General features: G+C 36.5%; 1 protein-coding gene across 1 annotated transcript in view; it reads right to left on the minus strand.

Moving 5' to 3' along the window:
* Positions 1–19903, minus strand: part of NEBL (nebulette) — a 96602-nt gene that overhangs the window by 71257 nt on the left and 5442 nt on the right. Inside the window, 3 exon segments of the mRNA XM_063101140.1 lie at positions 10149–10259; positions 15776–15886; positions 17515–17619. Coding sequence (XP_062957210.1) covers positions 10149–10259; positions 15776–15886; positions 17515–17619 — 327 coding nt within the window.

Here is a 19903-nt window from a genome sequence, read left to right on the forward strand (position 1 = left end):
TTAGACACAATCAAGCCAACGCATAGAAAATAGAGATTTAAAGAGAAAAATATCTGAATTTTGCCAAATGCACTTTAGATCACATTGGTCATTTAGATTAACTCGACTGACAAATGGGAGGCGAGACCAGAATCAAACTGGTACAATGCCCGATAGTCAACATCCCACCAGTCTTTCTGCTTCCCTATTTCTTGAGATTTGTCATAAGCTAAAGCAATATTTGCCAGCTGTGGTTCTATTTGGCAATATACCAGGGACCAGCAGACTATTATAATACATTCTATTAAAGTTGTAAGGCAAATCATGCAGTAATGGTCATTTTTAAAACCCATCTTCATTTTTTCACAGCACAGAAAGGTAGAACACAAAAATGTATCACTGGACACCTGTGCAAAAAGCACAATTAATTAATTACATTTTGTGCAAACCAAGTATTTCTAATACAGTACGCAAACTTTCAACAATAATATCATCTGGGAGTACTTATTAAAAATTTATATTCCTGGGCCGAGCCCGCGGCGTACTTGGGAGAGTGCGGCGCTGGGAGCGCGGCGACGCTCCTGCCGCGGGTTCGGATCCTAAATGGGAATGGCCGGTGCACTCACTGCCTGAGTGCCGGTCACGAAAAAGACAAAAAAAAAAAAAAAATTTATATTCCTGAGGTCCATCCACAATCCTCTGTAACAGAATTTCGGTAAATGGGGCCCAAGAATCTGATTTAAATGAATTCCCAGTTGACTGCTGTGAACCAGTGTCCCAGGTGATATTGATGTATCTTGTTATTTTCCTTTCAACCTTGCAGAGTTAAAAAAAAAACTCACACTTTCTTACTTCTTTCAAAAATAATATCAGATGTATGAAATGATAATGCATTAATACTTCAATTGGCTCCCTATGCAATATACTATTTTATTTCAATGAAATATTTATACACATTTTTATTTACTCTTTTATGAGTTTGCATTTGCCTCACCACTGAGGCTATTTTTTAAACTACGTTTATAATCATGAATCTGTCTGACAAAGGAACACAGGTTAAACACAACTAGTATGACTTCAGCAAGAACACCTGTTTTCTTCAGTATTTTTATTTTCATAGGTTTTATCTTAACAAGTAATTTCAGGTTGGTTTTGTGCATACAAGTAACAAAGAAACAAAAAATAAGCGAAAAACTGATTTTGTTGGGTGAATTTTAAATCTTTAGAGATTTTTAAACAGGCCATTTTCATTGGCTTCAAAAAGCAACACTCATCTGCAAATGATAGCAAATCCATCTCAGCCTACACTGAGTTAAACACAAGCTGTGTAAACAAAAACTGGCTCACAGGTGAAAACAAACCAAAATTATTACCCACCTACAAGACTAACTGTTTCTAAGTTACTACATTCATATGAAAACTACAGGGGGCAAATGTCTCTTTGTTTAGAAAAGAATGAGAGTAAAAATGGAAACCCTTACTTTTTGAAAAGAACTGCCACCTTTCAGAAATCTAAGCTTTCCATGGGTTACCTAATTATATGCTGTTCAGCCTAATGACTGCGTGAAGAGGTGAAGGCACAAAGGCAGCAGGAGCAGGACTTTGAATAGGGCCCCATCATCCATGTAAATTGCAAATTAGAGGCCGGCATATGTGACTCAAAACAAATATTAAGATTGACATGAGCTGCAGATTCAAACATGAGGACACCACAAAGCCACCCAGGAGAAAAGCACAAGAGCCTGATCACTAGTTAGATCTTCTGGAATATCACTGCTTGGGAATATTCCACGGGAAAGGGGGCTGATGTTTGGGGGGCAGGGGGACATTTGAGAGTAGCAAGCTTCTGATTTCACCCTCTGCAAGGATGTCGGGGCATACATGTTACGGCAACACAGTTTCAGGAGTAGATTACTCATCATCTTACACCTAACCCATGGCCTAGGGTTTAGGGAAGCTCATCTGACATGTCTCAAATGTGCTACATTTGTGTTTGTTCCATTCTGCAGTCCATCAGAACCCAGGAGGAATCAAGAAGGTTACAACAGAAGAGAGGCTTGGAGGTCAATGTAGGGGTGTGTGTGTGTGTGTATTCAGTTTCCTGAATAAACTCAAACCCTAAATGTTAACCATATCAGAACAATAGTTTGGCCTCCATTCTTCAGTCCTCTCATGACAATATGGTGTTCTATATAATATTGTTTTGAATAAGGAGAGAGAAAGAGATTCCTGAAAATCATCAACCTTGGATAGGTGCAAGCTTGAGGGTCAATGATGGATTTTATACATCATTTGCTTTAATGTTTTATTCCCTACTCTGTCCTCAGAGTATAGCAGAGAATGAACAAGAAGGAGGAGGAACAAAGGATGAGAAAAAAATAATAATATTAATAATAGTGGTCTCCATTTTAGGCTATTCATTACATACCATATTAAGGGCTTAACATTCACTGCCTCACTCAGACATTTCTTAAATATATGCTATATGTATTTTTCAAACATAATATTTGTTAAACCAAATTCCCTTACTACTCTTCTATTTCAAATATTTTCTTAATTTTTAGCTATTTACTTTCAGTAATGAACATTGGAATCATGTTAGTAAGTTCCACAAAGGAAACAACTGGAATTTTAATTGGCATTGCATTAATCATATAAAATGATTTAGGGAAAGATGATATCTCAACAATATTTCAGTTGTTTCCTAGGAGAAGATTCCTCCATTTCCTTAAATCTTTTATTGTTCCTTTTGATTAGGTTTCATCATTCTCTTTTATAGGTACTGCACAGGACAATATGGGGGTACTTCAAAAAGTCCATGGAAAAATAGAATTGAAAGTTAATATGAATCTTTCCATAAACTTTTTGAAGTACCCTCATATAGAAGTGATCTACAGATTCAATGCAATCCCCATCAAAATTCCAATGACATTTTTCTCTGAGATGGAAAAAGCTATCCAGACATTTATATGGAACAACAAAAGACCACACATAGCCAAAACAATCCTGAGCAAAAAATATAAAGCCAGAGGCATAACACTACCTGACTTTAAACTATATTACAAAGCTATAATAACCAAAACAGTACAGTTCTGGCATAAAAGTAGACACATGGATCAATGGAATAGAATAGAGAACCCAGAAATCAATCCACACACCTACAGCCATCTGATCTTTGACAAAGGGAGCAAAGCTACATACTGGGGAAGAGACTGCCTTTTCAACAAGTAGTGCTGGGAAAACTGGATATTCATACGTAGGAGTATGAAACTAGACCTGTATCTTTCACCATATACCAAAATGAACTCAAAATGGATTAAAGAATTAAATATATATCCTGAAACAATAAAACTCCTTAAAGAAAACATAGGGGAAACACTCTAGGAAGCAGGAGTGGGTACAGAATTCATAAATAGGACCCAAAAAGCTCAGGCAACTAAAGGTAAAATAAACAAATGGGATTAAATCAAACTAAAAAGTTTCTGCACAGCAAAAGAAACAATCAACAGAGTAAAAAGACAACCAACAGAATGGGAGAAAATATTTGCAAAATATACATCTGACAAAGGATTAATATCCAGAATATACAAGGAACTCAAACAACTTTACAACAAAAAAACAAATAACCCAATTTAAAAATGGGCAAAGGAGCTGAACAGGTATTTCTCAAAGGAAGATATATGAATGGCCAACAGACAGATGAAAAAATGCTCAACATCACTCAACATCCAGGAAATGCAAATCAAAACCATACTGAGATACCATCTCACTCCAGTTAGGATGGCTAACATCCAAAAGACTGAAAATGATAAGTGCTGGAGAGGTTGCGGAGAAAAAGGAACTCTCATACACTGTTGGTGGGACTGCAAAATGGTGCAGCCTTTATGAAAAATGGTTTGGAGGTTCCTCAAACAATTACAGATAGATCTACCATATGACCCAGCGATTCCACTGCTGGGAATATACCCAGAGGAATGGAAATCATCATGCCAAAGGGATACCTGCACGCCAATGTTTATTGCAGCACTATTTACAATAGCCAAGAGTTGGAACCAGCCCAAATGTCCATTGTCTGATGAGTGGATAAGGAAACTGTGGTACATCTATACAGTGAATACTACTCTGCTATAAAAAAGAACAAAATACTACCATTCGCAACAACATGGATGGACTTAGAGAAAATTACATTAAGTGAAACAAGTCAGGCACAGAAAGAAAAATACCACATGTTCTCACTTATTTGGGTGAGCTAAAAATTAATAAATAAATAAACACACAAACAAATATGGGGTGGGGATGAAGGGAAGAAGACAGAATAACCATGAAAATTCCTTGAACTATTTAACTCAAGTGTACACATACAACGTGAAGGGGTAGGGGATGGGGTGGAGAGGAATGGGTAAAGGGGCATGAAAATCAAGTACAATGTATTTTGAGAAGTAAAATTAAATTAAATTTTTGTAAAACGTACTCTCATATGATAGTTATCACATGATTATCATCTTTATACATTTATCTCGTTCCCAGTATTAACCGCTTCATCTTTTTAGTGATATATAACAATATTTAATCTTATCTGCAAATAGTGACTCTGTTTTTTTCCATAGGAACACTAGGATTACTAATTTAAATGTTTGATCTCTTCCTCTTGTCTTTTATTTTACTGAATTTATTTCTTTGCCCTTTTTCACATATTATTTTCCAAAACTTTTCCTTTGTAGTAGACATGCGTTAGTTGGGTTTTTCTTGTGCGTCTGTCCAGCATTTGTTTACTTGGAAACTGCTCCCCGCTCATTCCATGCGATCTGGTGGGGCTTTCAAATGCCACGTGACTTAGGCTGCCCAATCAGATACCACATCAACTTGGAAACCATGACTGATCAAAAGGACAGACGTGTAACCCAAGCAGGGCCAGAATCACTTAGAAGGATCTGAGCCTGGGGAATAAAGAACTGCTCTCCTTTTCTCTGGGATCAACTGCTGTAAGGATGATTTAAGTTTGGAGACAGCAGCTGTCATCTTGAGTCCACACGGACAGAGTCTGCCTGAAAGTGACATCACACAGAAGCAAGCAGAGCCAAGAGATGGGACAGAGGGAGAGTCCTGGTGTCTCTGTAAAGTCTCTGCATCCAGTTATGCCTGAAGGTGGCTTGACTTTCCCAATTATACAAACCAATAAATTCTCTTTTTTCACCTGAGCTAACAGAGATGGGATTCCTGTCACCGCATCTGGAGAGCTCCACTGCACACCTTTCTCTGCGGTGTCAAGTCTGTTCTTTATTGCCTCCAATACAGATTTGAATTCCACCAAAATCTGTCTGAATTTCTTCCTTATCTCACCATGTCCACTTTCACCCTCAGCTTGTATTTTCATCCCATTGTATCGTCTTTTAATCTTAGCTTATTCTCTTCTTCTAATCTTTCTATCTGTGTCACCAAAGCCATGTCTGTTGTGTGTTTCCTACATTCACACAGCATGTCCAGTGTGCTGGGCACTGTTCTAAATACTCTAGGTGCATCAATTCATTCTGTCCTCACCCCACCCCTTCTGTGCTGAAGCATCTGGTATTCAACTGGGCTTCATCGCCACTCCCTTCCAAGCCTGGAACTATCCTCTCCAGAATTCCCCTCCTTATATAGTTCTGGGTTAGACTTGGCCAATATAAGGAACTCATACAAGATTTTGAAAGTGGAAGTAAAATGAATGCCTTTATTCTCCATGAAATGCCAGACACGTGTGTGGTCAAAGGATTCACAGTGACCTTTGAGTAAGCTTTTTATATTTATACAACAGTGATTTGAGACTCCTCGGTGGGGGAGTGAATAAACTAGAGAGAAGCAAAACCTCCATGGACTGTCCTTAAAGTGAAAGTCAAGGCCAGGGAAATAGGAGATTGGGAGCTGAGCAATGGCAGCCTTGAACGAAGCAACGGACAGACTGACACCTGTGGGGGCGAGGGCGATCAGAGCAGGTAGACCTTAAAGAAGCAAGTCCAGCCCAGAACCATCCCTTTTGCTGGTCTGCTGAATAATCTTAAAGCACTGGTCCCATCATTCTCAAGAAAACGTTTGTCATCATCATAAACTCTCAAATCAGAGAAGCCCTCCAGGTATCATCAAATAGGCACATGGACTGGAAATTCTATCTTTAATGATGCGTATTTCAATCTGGCATGTTATGTGTAAAAAAAAAAAACCCACTAAATTATTAAATTGTAAATATTATTTTCTATAAGAGATTATAAACCTTTTAAACATTAAATGTAGTAGCTGATACTATTCAGAAGACAGAAGTTTTCAGTCTTCTAAAAGAAAGTAAATGTGGAGTTATATCTAGAACAGTTTACCATTATTATTGCTGTTACTGTTTATGAATCATTTTATAGTTGATAAAAGTTTTCTTATTCTTGTTTACTTTTTTTACCACCACAATCTCATGAAGGCAGAATATAGTTTTGCTAACTATTCTTTCTTAGAGATCAACAAAACACCAATATATCTATTTTGAACACTAAATCCTAAAACACTGTTATTGTAAGTCACATCAGAGAACCACGTAGAGCCATAATTGTTTTTCCAGTATCATTTTACTGATTTAGCATCAAGCTTTTTCAGTTTCTGATGTAACAGAAATTTTGTCTACTGATAAGTTTTTATTAATTTTAAGAGAGTACATATATCATTCTTGAAAAGAACATTAAGTCTCTTGCTTCCCACACTGCATACTTCTTTCTAATACACATTGAATTGATTACCAATATGGCATTTTGGAAAAGTTTACCACTCCAATTTCATCACAAGTCTGTATAGACCACAGTACCTATACAACTTAAAATGGTGGTTTAAAATTTCTTTGATTTAATTCAAAACTATTGGACTTCACGTCTCTGATAAGATTGATGAGAGCTAATAACATAACTGGGGTTTATAAGCCCATCTTTAGGGGAAAGTCATGGGATAGAATATCTCCAGTTTCTCTAATTACATTAGAAAAATTTGGCAGTGGTAGGTCCCTTAAGATACAAAAGGATTTACATTGGCTGTTTTTAATCATTTTCTGATTATAGTATTGACAAGATACTTTTTGAATATGCCCTTCTAACCTAAACAATTCTTAATATAAGTTTCATATTGGTTTAGCCCTTTTATAAATCGAACCTCTTTTAATTGCTTCAAATTAACTATGATATCACACTAAATTCCCAAATCACCCTTTAAAATCTGGAGGAGGACCAAATAGTCCTAATATTAAATGGAATGGCTCCTCTGCGGAGCCTTTACATATATTACCTCATTTAATACTTGCAAGAGCCCTGGGAGGTAGATATCACTGTCCTGATTTTATAGATGAGAAAACTGAAATTTGGAGATATTCAGGAACTTAAGGTTATCCAGGCAACACATGGCACAGCAAGCATCTCAACCCTGGTGTGACTCCAAATTTCTTTTCTAGTACATGCTACAATGGAGGATGTTCTGAGAAATCTTTTTTTTTTTTTTTTCCTGTTTTGGGATCAGTAAATTTTGGGGTGATACAAGAGATCACTGCCCCCAGAATGCTATTCCCCTTGGAACTCTTGGTTATTCAGAGGTGAGAATTCAGAGGCACAGTCACAAAGAATCCTCTCCCATCCTCTTCTGCTTATACACATTGCTAAAGGTATAAAGGAGAGAAAGATTCTGAAAGAAAATCACTTCCTTTGGCCCCTTGATAACCATTTCAATAAAACGTTTGGCCAGAAAGCAGGCAGAAATTAAAAGCTCTAGGGCCGACCCCATGGCGCACTCGGGAGAGTGCGGCGCACTGGGAGCGCAGCAGTGCTCCCACCGCAGGTTCGGATCCTATATAGGGATGGCTGGTGCGCTCACTGGCTGAGCGTGGTGCAGCCGGTCACAAAAGAGACAAAAAATAAAATAAAATAAAAGCTCAACCCCCAGTGAGTGTTTTGAAAAAAAGAAATTAAAAGCTCTAAACTGCAACTGTCCCAGTTTCTTAGTTTTCCGACAGATATTAGAAAGCTGACTTCATTTGAAGGAAACACAAAAAAGGTAAGCAAAGTTGTTGACTTTCACTGTTTCTAGGTAAATCAGATTCACATGTAATGACACATGTACAGCCACAGTGCAAAGTGACATTCCACATTCTGAATGGGTAATTCCACTAGTAAATTCTCTGCAATGAGTTTCATTGGTCTGAAGTTTTACGGGAGACAGGATTTTGTGTTTTATAGAGATTCTGCAGATCCACCTCCTGAACCAAGCGATATGTTAGCTTTCCTTGTGGTTTTCGAGACCTATGTTTAAATTTCATATTGTAGGAAAAACAAATGTATTATTCTAAGTGGCTTGATTCTAGAGGAATATCAACGACTTCACAGGTAGAATACAAATATCATTCTCACTTTAAATCTGAGTAAATACTCTTAAACACTTTCTAAATCCTATTATATGTATAAACTTAGCCTATAAAGGTTGAGCCCGGTTGGCAGAGGAGTGTAAGTAAACACATCCTTCTCCCATAAGTACACAATATTGAATGAAGGAGAAAAGGGCTTTATTCTCTATTCCCTCAATCCCTCAATCAAAGACCTTTTAAAAGAAAAGGCAGAGTTAAAATAATAAGCCCAGTTCTATGATAAGGAACTACCGTATTTGAATTTCATTGAATTATAGAGCTAGAAAGAGCCTCCCGGGATCCCTTAACACCATCTCCCACCCCAGACCACCAGCTCACTTTGTAACCACAGCCTTTTGTGTAAATCCACAGTCTCTTAGATGTCAAAATAGTGGGAACTCAGAGTGTCTCGGGTATTCTTTCCTGCAGTACATCTGAATTCTGATGATAACCTATTTTGTTCCCCATTTTTAACATTTCATTTATTATCTTCACTAATCACCAGTGACTTTTAAGAGGGAGGCAGCAGGGTGTAACAGAAAGAGCAGTCTCGGGGCTCGATCCCTTAGTCTCATTTTCTTCATCTACAAAATGGGCATCAGTACAGGGTTTTTGTGAGAACTGGCAATGATCAGACTGTTGGCACAGTTCCTGGTGCCTGACTGAGCTCAGTAAGTGGCAGTTATTATGATTATTATAGTCATTCTGTAAGCAAACAGCTCTTATAAAGCATTCCCTTAAATAACCCTGCTAATAATTACAGACACGCAGCTTCTTCATCTCCTATCAATCTTAAACCATCTTAGAAAAGTGCTTTAGATTTAGCATATGTTTATTTATTCGGGTTAAAATGTAAAACCTCAGTCTGCTTTTCCTTAAATACTGACCTATTGCAGTTCGGTGTCAAGTAACTTTTGCCATCTTGCAAAGAGACACTTTGCACGGCTGGGCTCTGGGTGCACAAGAGAACTAAGTAGGGGGATAGAAACATGCTTCAGGAACTCTCCCCAGAAAAGGGAATTTCTTGACCCAACTAGGACAGACAAGTTATCATAACTGATTCTAACCTATCAGGTGACAGACAGTTCACACATTCCTTTTGGAAAGCAGAGTGAAATTCATGAGGAGACAAATAAGCTTCCCCCACCATTTCAGGAAGAAATTATTTTTCTAGGCCACCAGGATAGTGGCAGTAGTTGAGCAAATGCATGAAAGCCTCGATGTACCTCGTAATTTATAACCAAAGAAGAAATTCATTTTCCACAGGCTAATTTTTTCCCTCTCGGCTTCTACTTCTAATTAGCCATTAGGCATCATTGCTTTCATATTCTCCATGCGTCTTAAGTTTGCTCCCCACAAGCATTCCAAAAGAAATAATTGTGGGGTACAAAGTGTTCGTGAATGATCCTTCTGTGGGCCATTGATTTCCAATGCTCTTTCTTCCAGTTCTTCTGTGATTCTGGATTGGAAACCATGAGCTTCAGCATCAAGTCAAGGAAGCTGTGAAAACGTTAATAACCCAACAGGTCCAAAGCATCCATATTTGTCTTACAGAAAGCAAAATGTCCAATGCCTGAAAGTGCCTGACAATTTAAAGGCATTCAACAAAGTGTTAATGACTGAATAATTCAGATGTACCTCTGACTGATAAGAAATGTTAAAGCCCTTTTTGAATAACAGTGTTGTAATATTTAACTTCCAACAAAATAATCATAAGCCCTGAGGTGGGTTAACTACAATTTTCTAGAAAATCATGAGGAATGAGCTTCCTTACATTACTCTGGTGTTTATTGACCTCCATGGCATGTTTGACTTCTGGCGGCTCCTTCATATGGGCGTAATCTGAGAATCCTTTGGCAGCATCATGTTTCTGCTTGTAGACAACCTTAAAAAACACAAATAATTGTCAGTTCCATTTAGAGGTGTATTAAATTCTTACCTGTTAAATTTCAGTATTTAGCTAGGATTTTATATATTTGAATACCATCACTGAGAATTAAATTTGCTTACACCTCTGCAACAACATAATATCCATAAGGTTTTCATCTTAGTGCTTCAGTTTACTCTTAATTCTAAGGCTTTGTTGTTTATTTCAAAATGTCCTTGATCAAAGATGAAATCCCCACTTCTATTCGTCTTCTGTTCATCTAGTTTAAATCTCAGCTACAGTTTTGAGAAATCATCCACATCCAAGAACTTTCAGGGTTATAAATGTTTAAGATTTCAATCTTGGGAAAACAAGTAGGAGGAAATTATAGGATATCGGGAAGTGAATTGTTTATTTTTTAGTGAATGGGTCTGATTTTATGTAGACATAGCGATAATATAACATAAACCTCATTAAATGTTCAAACTTTGGGGAGAAGATATAACAGGCAGAAAAATTTCTCACATATGTCAAGACTTGTCCTCCATTAGGGAAATGAACATCCATGACCGCCATGTTGAATTTGCTCTATATTGGGATGAATTTGCTCCATACTGGCATGAGAAAGATACTTCAGAAAAAGATGTACTCAAACTCAACAATGAAGTTGGAAATTAATGAAGACCAAGAAGACAGCAACCAAGTTATCCCCTTACTCTCAGTTGATACCATTATCCTATTTATTTTCTTCACAATTTTTAATAACTTTATTTTTATAAAATTACCTATTGTCTGTCTTCTCTTCTTAAAACATAACTGCCCCATCCACTGAATCCTCAAAACCCAGAATAGTGCCTGGCACAAAATTAACTTCAGTGAATATTTGGTCAGTGAATGAATAAATTAATGAATGAATAACTGAATGAAAACAGAATAATAATAAATGAAGGAAGGAAGGGCAAGATTAATTTTCAAATACATTACAATTTTAATAATAAAAATAATAAATGGAGTTGTAATTACTTGGCATGAGAGAGTAAAGGTAACTTAAAAAGAAAAACTAGAACGATCTTCACGCAAAACAAAACAAGGTCTAGTTTTCAATGAAAAAGAATGTAAATTTAAAGAACTTTTAACCAACATGAGCTCCTTGAGAGCTACGTCTATATCTTTCACATCTTTTAATACCCTGTGCCTGTCACAGTGAATGACAGAGTAGAAATACAATAAATGTTTAATGAATGGATGAATTAATGAGTTTATTAAACACTCTCATGAACTTAAACTCCTAATAGGCTTTTATAAATAGAATTAACCACTCACTTAACTTAGATAACCTACCTATCTAAAGGATTGAATTGAAAATTATAAAACTAATTTTTATAAATAAAATCTCTGAATCTTATCATCCAAAAAAAGCCATCTAGTACATCTATCAATGTTTAAATCAACTCTCTTGCTCCCCACTTAGTTTTTCTTAAAAGTATCTGCTGAAAGAGAACTCGACTTGGGATATGACAGGCTCTAAATTTTGAAAGCTCTGATTGAAAGTTCTTCCAATAATCAAACCCCAATCTATCTCCCTATATGTGGCCATATGGAAAGAGCCTAGTTGACAAGACAGAACTTCCAAGGTGAGAAGAGAGCCTTCAGTGACTTCTATTTCTCCGGACTGTCTTCAGGGATTAATTCACTAAACTGAACAACCTAGATGCTCTCTTCAGCCCAAATCCCAATTTAACCATCTCTTTCTCAAGGTGCCCATGACCGTCTGCCCAATCCTAATTAGAATTGTTTAATTTAATCCAGGTTATCATCTCCCACATGCTAGATGCTATTCATGCCTCGATGGGTCACATCACTTTCTTTTTAATGGCTGGTGTTGAGATTTCTGTCAACTAATGCCCTTACATCTTATTCAGTCCTGCCCAGCCATATTCCATCATCCAATCCTATCAATTTGGTTAATTACCAGGACTCAAATGCAGCACCTCACATTATTCTAGGCATAATTCATCTTGTTAGAGTCTATCAATTTAATCTATCAGCATATCCAATTCTGGTGAACATATATCTTTAAACTTTTATCAATGAATTATGTTAAGTAGAAAATCTTTTAAGAACCTCCATTCAGGTTGAGAAAGTCCATTATCTCAGTTCCATTACATTCTATATTATAATTTTGAAGAGAGAAAGAAGGATTTTAATGTGTGGCCAAGTCCATAAAGCCAAGGGAAAATTTCTTTGAGATTTGATCCTTCTTAAATAAAGCAAGCTAGCATGTACCCATCTTCCTTTTGATGGATGCCTGGTTTATTTTGTATTTTGGACAGACTATCATACTTGTGACTTCATAAACATAACCAATGCAGCTGACCATTTGGTAGGTTATCACAGAAATGGTGACTCATCAAGCCCAATTTTAAAAAGCACTCTTTCTTAAAAAGGCTATGTAATTTTCTACGTGCAGCATTAAAATAGTCATTTCATTTATAGCTGCTACTAAGTACCACTTTGGAATTAAGATTACATCAAATTGGAGGCAGCTGAACTTTAACTTATCATATTAATTTTCTTCCTTAAAATAGCTAATGGGCAATTGTGTAGAGCTAATAATTTTTCTGATAAATTTGATTTCTTAGGATTTGTTTCTATTGCGTGACATTTCCCTAGTTTAATACAGTTTTCTTCAGACTTTGAGAACTAAGATTGCTATGGGACTGGGCACCTAGAGACGTATATATAAATATATTTACATAAGTAATATATACATTTATTTTATAAATTTATCTTATAGTATATTTTTATATCATATGTACATAAATAAGATATACATATGTGTTTAACTTACAGTATATTTTATATGCACGACATAGGTAAATGTGCTTTTAATCCCATAATATAGACACCTCTGAACCCCTGAAATAGGACCCTGTGGCCACACAGACTCTCATAAATCTCTGCAGTTCAGAAGCCTGGGTAGTCGGTATCACTTCTGTGATAAGGAATTATTTAGCCTTTGCCTGAAACAGTCCTCGTGAGAAGGATCTCACCACCTCAAGGCACAGTCCACTCCATTTTAAGAAGCTTTCTTTGTGATCTTTGTTTATAAAATGTTTAATGGGGATAGCCACTAAAATGGCCCCTTAAAAACTCCACATTCTCTCTCTTTTTTAAATGGCATTTCTTCCTATCCGTCATTTTTTATAAGGAAGTTTTAATCTAGCTAACTTTACCTTATCACTCTAGTTTGAATTTAAGCGTCTGAGAGTGTTTGCAAATTGATTTTAAGATAAAAGTTTGTTTTACTAGTTTGTTAAAAGTTTAGGAGACTTTTCATTAGAACCCAGAATGCCATTAAATTTCAAAATACATCTAATACTCTAATTTAGGTTACTACAAATCTGATACTATTTGGACACAGTAAAATTGTAGTTGTTTAAGTATCACAGACACTGTCAAATAGTTCTTCTACTTTCTTGCCCCTCTTATTACCAGATAAACTCTGAGAATCACTATTTTAACAATAATAAAATTGATGCACATATGTCTAAAGAAATGTTATTACGATTATATAAATCTCTGAAAAAGATACCATATTCAGAATCCAAATTTTTTCCTTCCTAACAAGTGCAGTGACTTATTACAATAATGGAAAGCACCACTAATATCTTTCCCAGTGGTGTCTATTCTACTGTTCTAGCAACACATGTTAACAATGTAAGTGATAACCTATTCTGACAAAAATATGATAGACTGCAAAATATATAATATGGATTATTTTTCATGTTAAGTTCTATGTCACAAGCATACATGTACTATAGGCCTATCTATGCTATAAAAAGGTGAGAAAAGTTGTCTGCTTCCAAAGAAATGAGAATGTCAGTATCTGAAATGTTACTTTCCCAAATAAGTATAAAAATAACAGATTTTTTTTTCTTTATTGCATAGTTGTTGCTTGTCACACATCAAGGGTTGTGTTGTAATTATTTGCTTTTCAAAGCAACCCATAATATCAGCAAGTGGCTAGGTGACCAGATGTTTCCTGGAAAAATAAAGGGTGTATCAGTCATGGTCAGCCATGCAAAAACCTGACATCGCATATTTTTAGCCTCATGTTGCATAACTGAGATTAGCTTACTGCAAAGTTGGGTACAAAGTGGACATTTAAATTTGTAATAATGGAGTACTTAAAGATGTTCTGCAAAGGATAACTATGCTCAGTATTTTCTAAGAGTAACTATTTTAAATTATCTGAGTATCCTCTGCTTAAAAGTAAAAAAAATCTTAGGAAAGAAGTAAACTTGTTTAATAAAAAAAAAAGAGGGAGAAAAAATGGTAAGAAAGAGGTGGTATAGTGTGTCGTGAAGAATCCAGACTCTGGAACCAAACTGCCCCTGTTCATGTGCTAGCTCTGCCATTTCCTGGCTGTGTGACCTTGGGCAAGTTACTTAACCTCTCTGTGCTTCAGTTTTCGCATATCTAAAATGGAGATGCCTTATGAGATTGTAATGAGAAATAAATGACATAGATATGTGTGAAATGCATAAAATAGCACCTGACACATAGTGAGAACTTCTTTGCGTGAAGAATATAATCTCTATAAAAGGAAGCATATCCTTAAAAAGGAAATCAACAAAAGTCCATTTTACCAGTATTTATTAAACCCTCCCTATGTGCCAGGGACTCTTCTAAGCACAGGAGGTAAGCAGGGAGCAAATAGATGAGGTTCTTGCTCTCATGTAGCTTAGAGAACCAAGGAACAGATTAACAAAATAACAAAAAGAAAAAAAAAATCAGACAAAAAGAAAAAAATTCAGAAGAAAACAAAACAATAAGATGATGTCAGAAAGACGCGAATTATTCTATTTTGAAATTCTATTTTAAGAAATGCAGTAGATTAAATGCATTAAGAAGGCCCTAACTCTTGATGTACTATAAAGGGAAAATTACCCCTAAACTCTTCTGGTTTCAAGATGAGTTTACATGACAACAGTTCTTAAGTTTGTCTGCAACTTAGTCACAAAAATAGCCATTTCCACCTGAAGGAGGCTCTTTTTGGTAGCCTGAAATACTCTTAAAAACACAATCCACAGAAAAGAAAATTCAGGAGACACTTTCTAATTGATCTAACCTGTGGATCCCGAATTCAACCATTAACAATTTACGTGCCTTTGAACATGCTATTGAAATGTTCTCCACTTCAGGATCATACATTAAATCAGAGAATAGTTTAATATTTACTATAATAATTTCATCTATGTAAGCTGCCTAAACAAGATTAAAATCTGCCTTATAAATAGTGGTGAATGAGACTTGGAAAAACAGCATCACGTGACTGATATAAGCATGCATGTACTTTTCATTTTCTGCGATTTCACCAGCAACCCCTGACAGCACATAAACCAGTTGCTTCCAACTCTCATTCGGTATTTAATACCCAAGATAAACAACTTTTATTAAAATGCTAAATAATTTGTATGAGGTTATATGTTTGATCTACATAATTCTATCACAATTTAGGGAAACCGCACCTCACTCTGAAGCTGTGTAACCTCTCTTGCAAAGACACTGTCGATCGTGGCTGGCATCCGCTTATAAAGAGAATTGGAAAGGTCCGCTTTAATGGTGCCTTTGTATTTTGCCTAGGGTAAGAAAAAGGAAAAAAAAATAAACATTTCTTTTTTTTTTTCCACCGTGAATATAAAAAGAAACTTTTTTCAGAAACAGAATTGATACAAAAATCTGCTAATGACTATAATTTTAGATTCTAGACTGACCTTTGTGAAAAGATAAATACAATTCGTCATGGAGAAAGCTCCAAATGATATGTGCTAGGACATAACGACGACTCTTCTGTTTAAACCCATGTGTATTTCTAAAAGTAAATCTATTTGTGTGTATTGACAGTTTCATATGTTTGATGAGTGAACAATTTGAGAACAATGAGATATTTGAATTATTCCAGAAAAATACACATCGTTAGAATTTACTGTCTAGACCCTGAACACAAATGACGGCGTTCCTTTATTCAAGTCTTCTCAACCTCCTCCTGCTACAGTGGGAGGTGGGGGTGCTGTTTTGTTGGTTTTCCACCTCAAATCTGCACTGTTTCTAAGCAATCTCAGTCATTACTGATAAAGACAAGCACTCATTCACCATTTCCTCTTGGGAAAATTAGGTTCAAGGGTGCTGCCCACTTCCGATATTTTGCTCTGCAGTTAACTCCGTCAGGAAAAGTAATCAATAACTGAGGACACCAAGAATTTCTCTGCACAGGAGAACTAACACAGCTAATACAAATAAACAGAACCGTGTCCTTCCCATGATTCTACAGATGAGTCCCTAATGGTCTTTCCACTCAGAGCTCGGTTTGAACATTGAATATTGAGCATATATCCTATGGTAAGCCTTCTGTTTCCACAACTGTTTGGATCTGGTACTTTGTAAAAGAAAATGTACTGATTTTCCTCAAAATTGTTTCATGTTTGCAGGAATAATCGTTAGAACATCACGTTGATCTTTTTCCAGCATAACTTAAGAAACACTAGAGGTCAGTCATTTACAACACTATTTTATCCACTCCCTTTTCAAGTTTATCTCTTCTGAGTGATCTACTCACAGACTACGGCAAGGCCTCATCACAGAAATCACTGTTAACACTGTGCCCTACAATGCTCTACAATGCAGCATGAACTGCAGTTCGAAATGCTCTCAGAAAGACAGGATTTTCCAGCTAGAAATGAATATAGTGGATTTCTCACTCTGTGGTTTCATAATAGGTATCTCTGCTGAGCTGATGTTATCCCACTCAAAAATAGTTTAAATTAACTTAAAATTATTTATCAAAGATGCCACATTGTATGGGATCAGCTGGTAAATTTTACTTATTTCCAACGTGATATTCAACAGTTTACCTGTAACAAGTCTATTAGGAAATAAAATAATGGAACTTCTAAAACTATCTACAGTATTTTGCCAGTGCTTTCTACTTACTAAATAAAAATATCATTTTTCAAGAGTAATTCCACATAAATAAGAAAGGGTTAGAGTCAAAATATAGACATACATAATAAATATATCAACCAGTAAAATTTATCAATTTACATGAGTTAACTGACATAGTGTGTAGTATTAGATAATCATACAGATATTACCAACATTCAAGAGAGCTTTTGAAAATATTATTCTCTAACTTTAATACACAGACTTCTATCTATGTAAATAGGAAAAAGAAAAACGCAAGCCATTTTGCAAGTTTTGGATACCTTACCTCAGAAATAAAAGCGCCAATATTTTTTACATGGGTTAGCATAGGAGTGTCAGTCACAAATGTACACTTGTCCTTAGACTTTTTATACTCCTCTTTATAACGGATCTAAAAAAACAGAATAATATACATAAGAAGAGAAAGAAGAAAAACCATTGCGAAGGCCTTTTTTGAACAGAGAAGCTGATCACGTCCATTTTCTGGAGTAAATATTCAAATGCGGAATGATCCTCGAAATAAGCCAGGTCACATGAGCGGAAATCCAACACAGAATTGAAAGGGGAGGAGACATAGTGAGGAAAGACTGTTCTTTAGAGAAGCAGGGCCCAGTTATCATTAAGGATCAACACCAAGTCTGCTGGGCCCCAGACTGTGGGTCCTGTGTGCCCAGAGTAATTATCAAACATACTCCATCTCACCCCCACGAGTGTCCTAGTTTATTGTTACTTTCAAGCCACTGACCTTAAGAGTCAAGCCTATGGTCAAACAGAAACATAGCTGCCTACCTCAAGTTAGAAAAAAAAAGAAAGCTTATGGTGCGGTGGATGGAGATCATTCCAGAAAGCCCCCTTGCTGTGGGCAGGCAGATCAGCAAGAGAAAGCCCAGAGAGAGAGGCTCAGTTGAGAATGTTCATTTCTTCTCTCAAATTCAAAGTAAAATGAGTCACTTCCTACCCCTGGGGGAGAGAGAGGCCAGCACTCTCTCCCTGGATGGACATAATGAGCTCAAAAGAAGTCAAGAAATATGGAGAAGGACCTAAAATGGAACCCAACTGTCAGGTGAATTGCTGCACAATCTGGAAACTGGGGAGACAAAATACGTAGGCTGAAAGAAGTGTCTCAGTTCAGACAATAAATTATATGGTCTCCCTAATTATAACCCATAAGTGAAGTTTAAGTGTATATACTACCTGGCTCTGAGAGAACATGACTAATATTGATGTTACACCAAATGCTACATGGAGATTTTACCATGTGCAAACCTGATTTGAGGGGCATTACCTGACACGAGCTAGAACCAGACACAAATCTATCAAGTAAATTCAAAATACCACACTTCACTGCTGGGACTCTTAGATGTTAGATGCCTCCCACATTAAACATTTGCTTTATTCATAAAATCAACATGAGAACATATTTATCTTATCGGAGCACTAAATTACCTTTTTCTTCTCAGAGATTAGCCATAATTTAAGGTTCTCACAAATCACCCTCCTTAGTCCCTAGTAATTAAACTGTTAATGGCAGTATGATAAATAGTAGGCTATTTTGATCCCAAGGTGGAAAAAAACAGCATCTCCGTTATATAATTAAGTGTGAGAGAACATAACCTATCATTAGGCTAAAGTTGGAATCATTATTTTTATCTTTTGCCACTATCTTTTCCCATCACATTCACTTCTTCACTGCAGTGGTATGTGCTTATGGCTACCGCCCTCCTGATAAAGCCTGACATAAGCACAATGTCCAGGACAGGAACACTGGATAAGGGTGAAGGATTTGCTTCTTTTGCTGAACAGGCAGATAGTTCAGTCTTAACTGTGAACTCCATTTCTTTCTTCGGTCGTTATTAAAAAGATACATACTTTAGTATCTTTAAATTTAATAAGTATTTAAAAATTTAAGATCAATTTGCTTATTGTCATTCATACTGTGAAATTCATTAGAAATCATACAAGCACACACACACCAATATGTGTGTATGTGCGCATGCACTTGCATGGTTTCTAATGAATTTTACAATATAAATGACAATAAGCAAAAGATCTCAAATTTCCATATAAAGAATGTTACATATTAGTAGCTTTCCTACACCAGGATCTGCAAAATGATAGATGAAAGGGAACTGCATTCATCAACGATGCACATCTTAGGTGAAATTAAAATCACTGAACAGATGGCTATTTCTTATTACAACCTTTTCTACATCTAACAATCCAAGGTTGGTGCCACCTGTTGGATAGATTTCCTACCCATTCTCCTTCTCTCCTACTAACAGACCCTGAGTGGATTCATGAGTAGCCAGACTCCTACCCCAGCCCCAAAGGACAAATTGATCTACACCAGGCATGGTCGTGTCATTCTCTTTGGCCAGTGATTGGCCTAGGGAGGCCAGGTGCCCAGCTCTGTCTGTGACACATTAGTGGAAGTCTTCCCAGCAGTCGTTCTAGTGTCTCTCATGTAAAGGAAGAGATTTTGCAAAGCCCTTTGACAATGCGTCCTTCTACCCTTTTCCTTCCCCAGTCACAGGGGGCAGCAGCAACGATGTCCTCATAAGGCAAGAAGCCACCATGCTAACGATGGCAGAGCAGAAGGAAAGGAGCCTGAGAGACTAGTAACATCCACTGTACCAAGACTGAACCACCTACCTCCAGGCTTTATATGGTGGGGT

The sequence above is a fragment of the Cynocephalus volans genome, chromosome 6 (genome assembly GCF_027409185.1).
Source record: "Cynocephalus volans isolate mCynVol1 chromosome 6, mCynVol1.pri, whole genome shotgun sequence".
In the NCBI taxonomy this organism is placed as follows: Eukaryota; Metazoa; Chordata; class Mammalia; order Dermoptera; family Cynocephalidae; genus Cynocephalus; species Cynocephalus volans.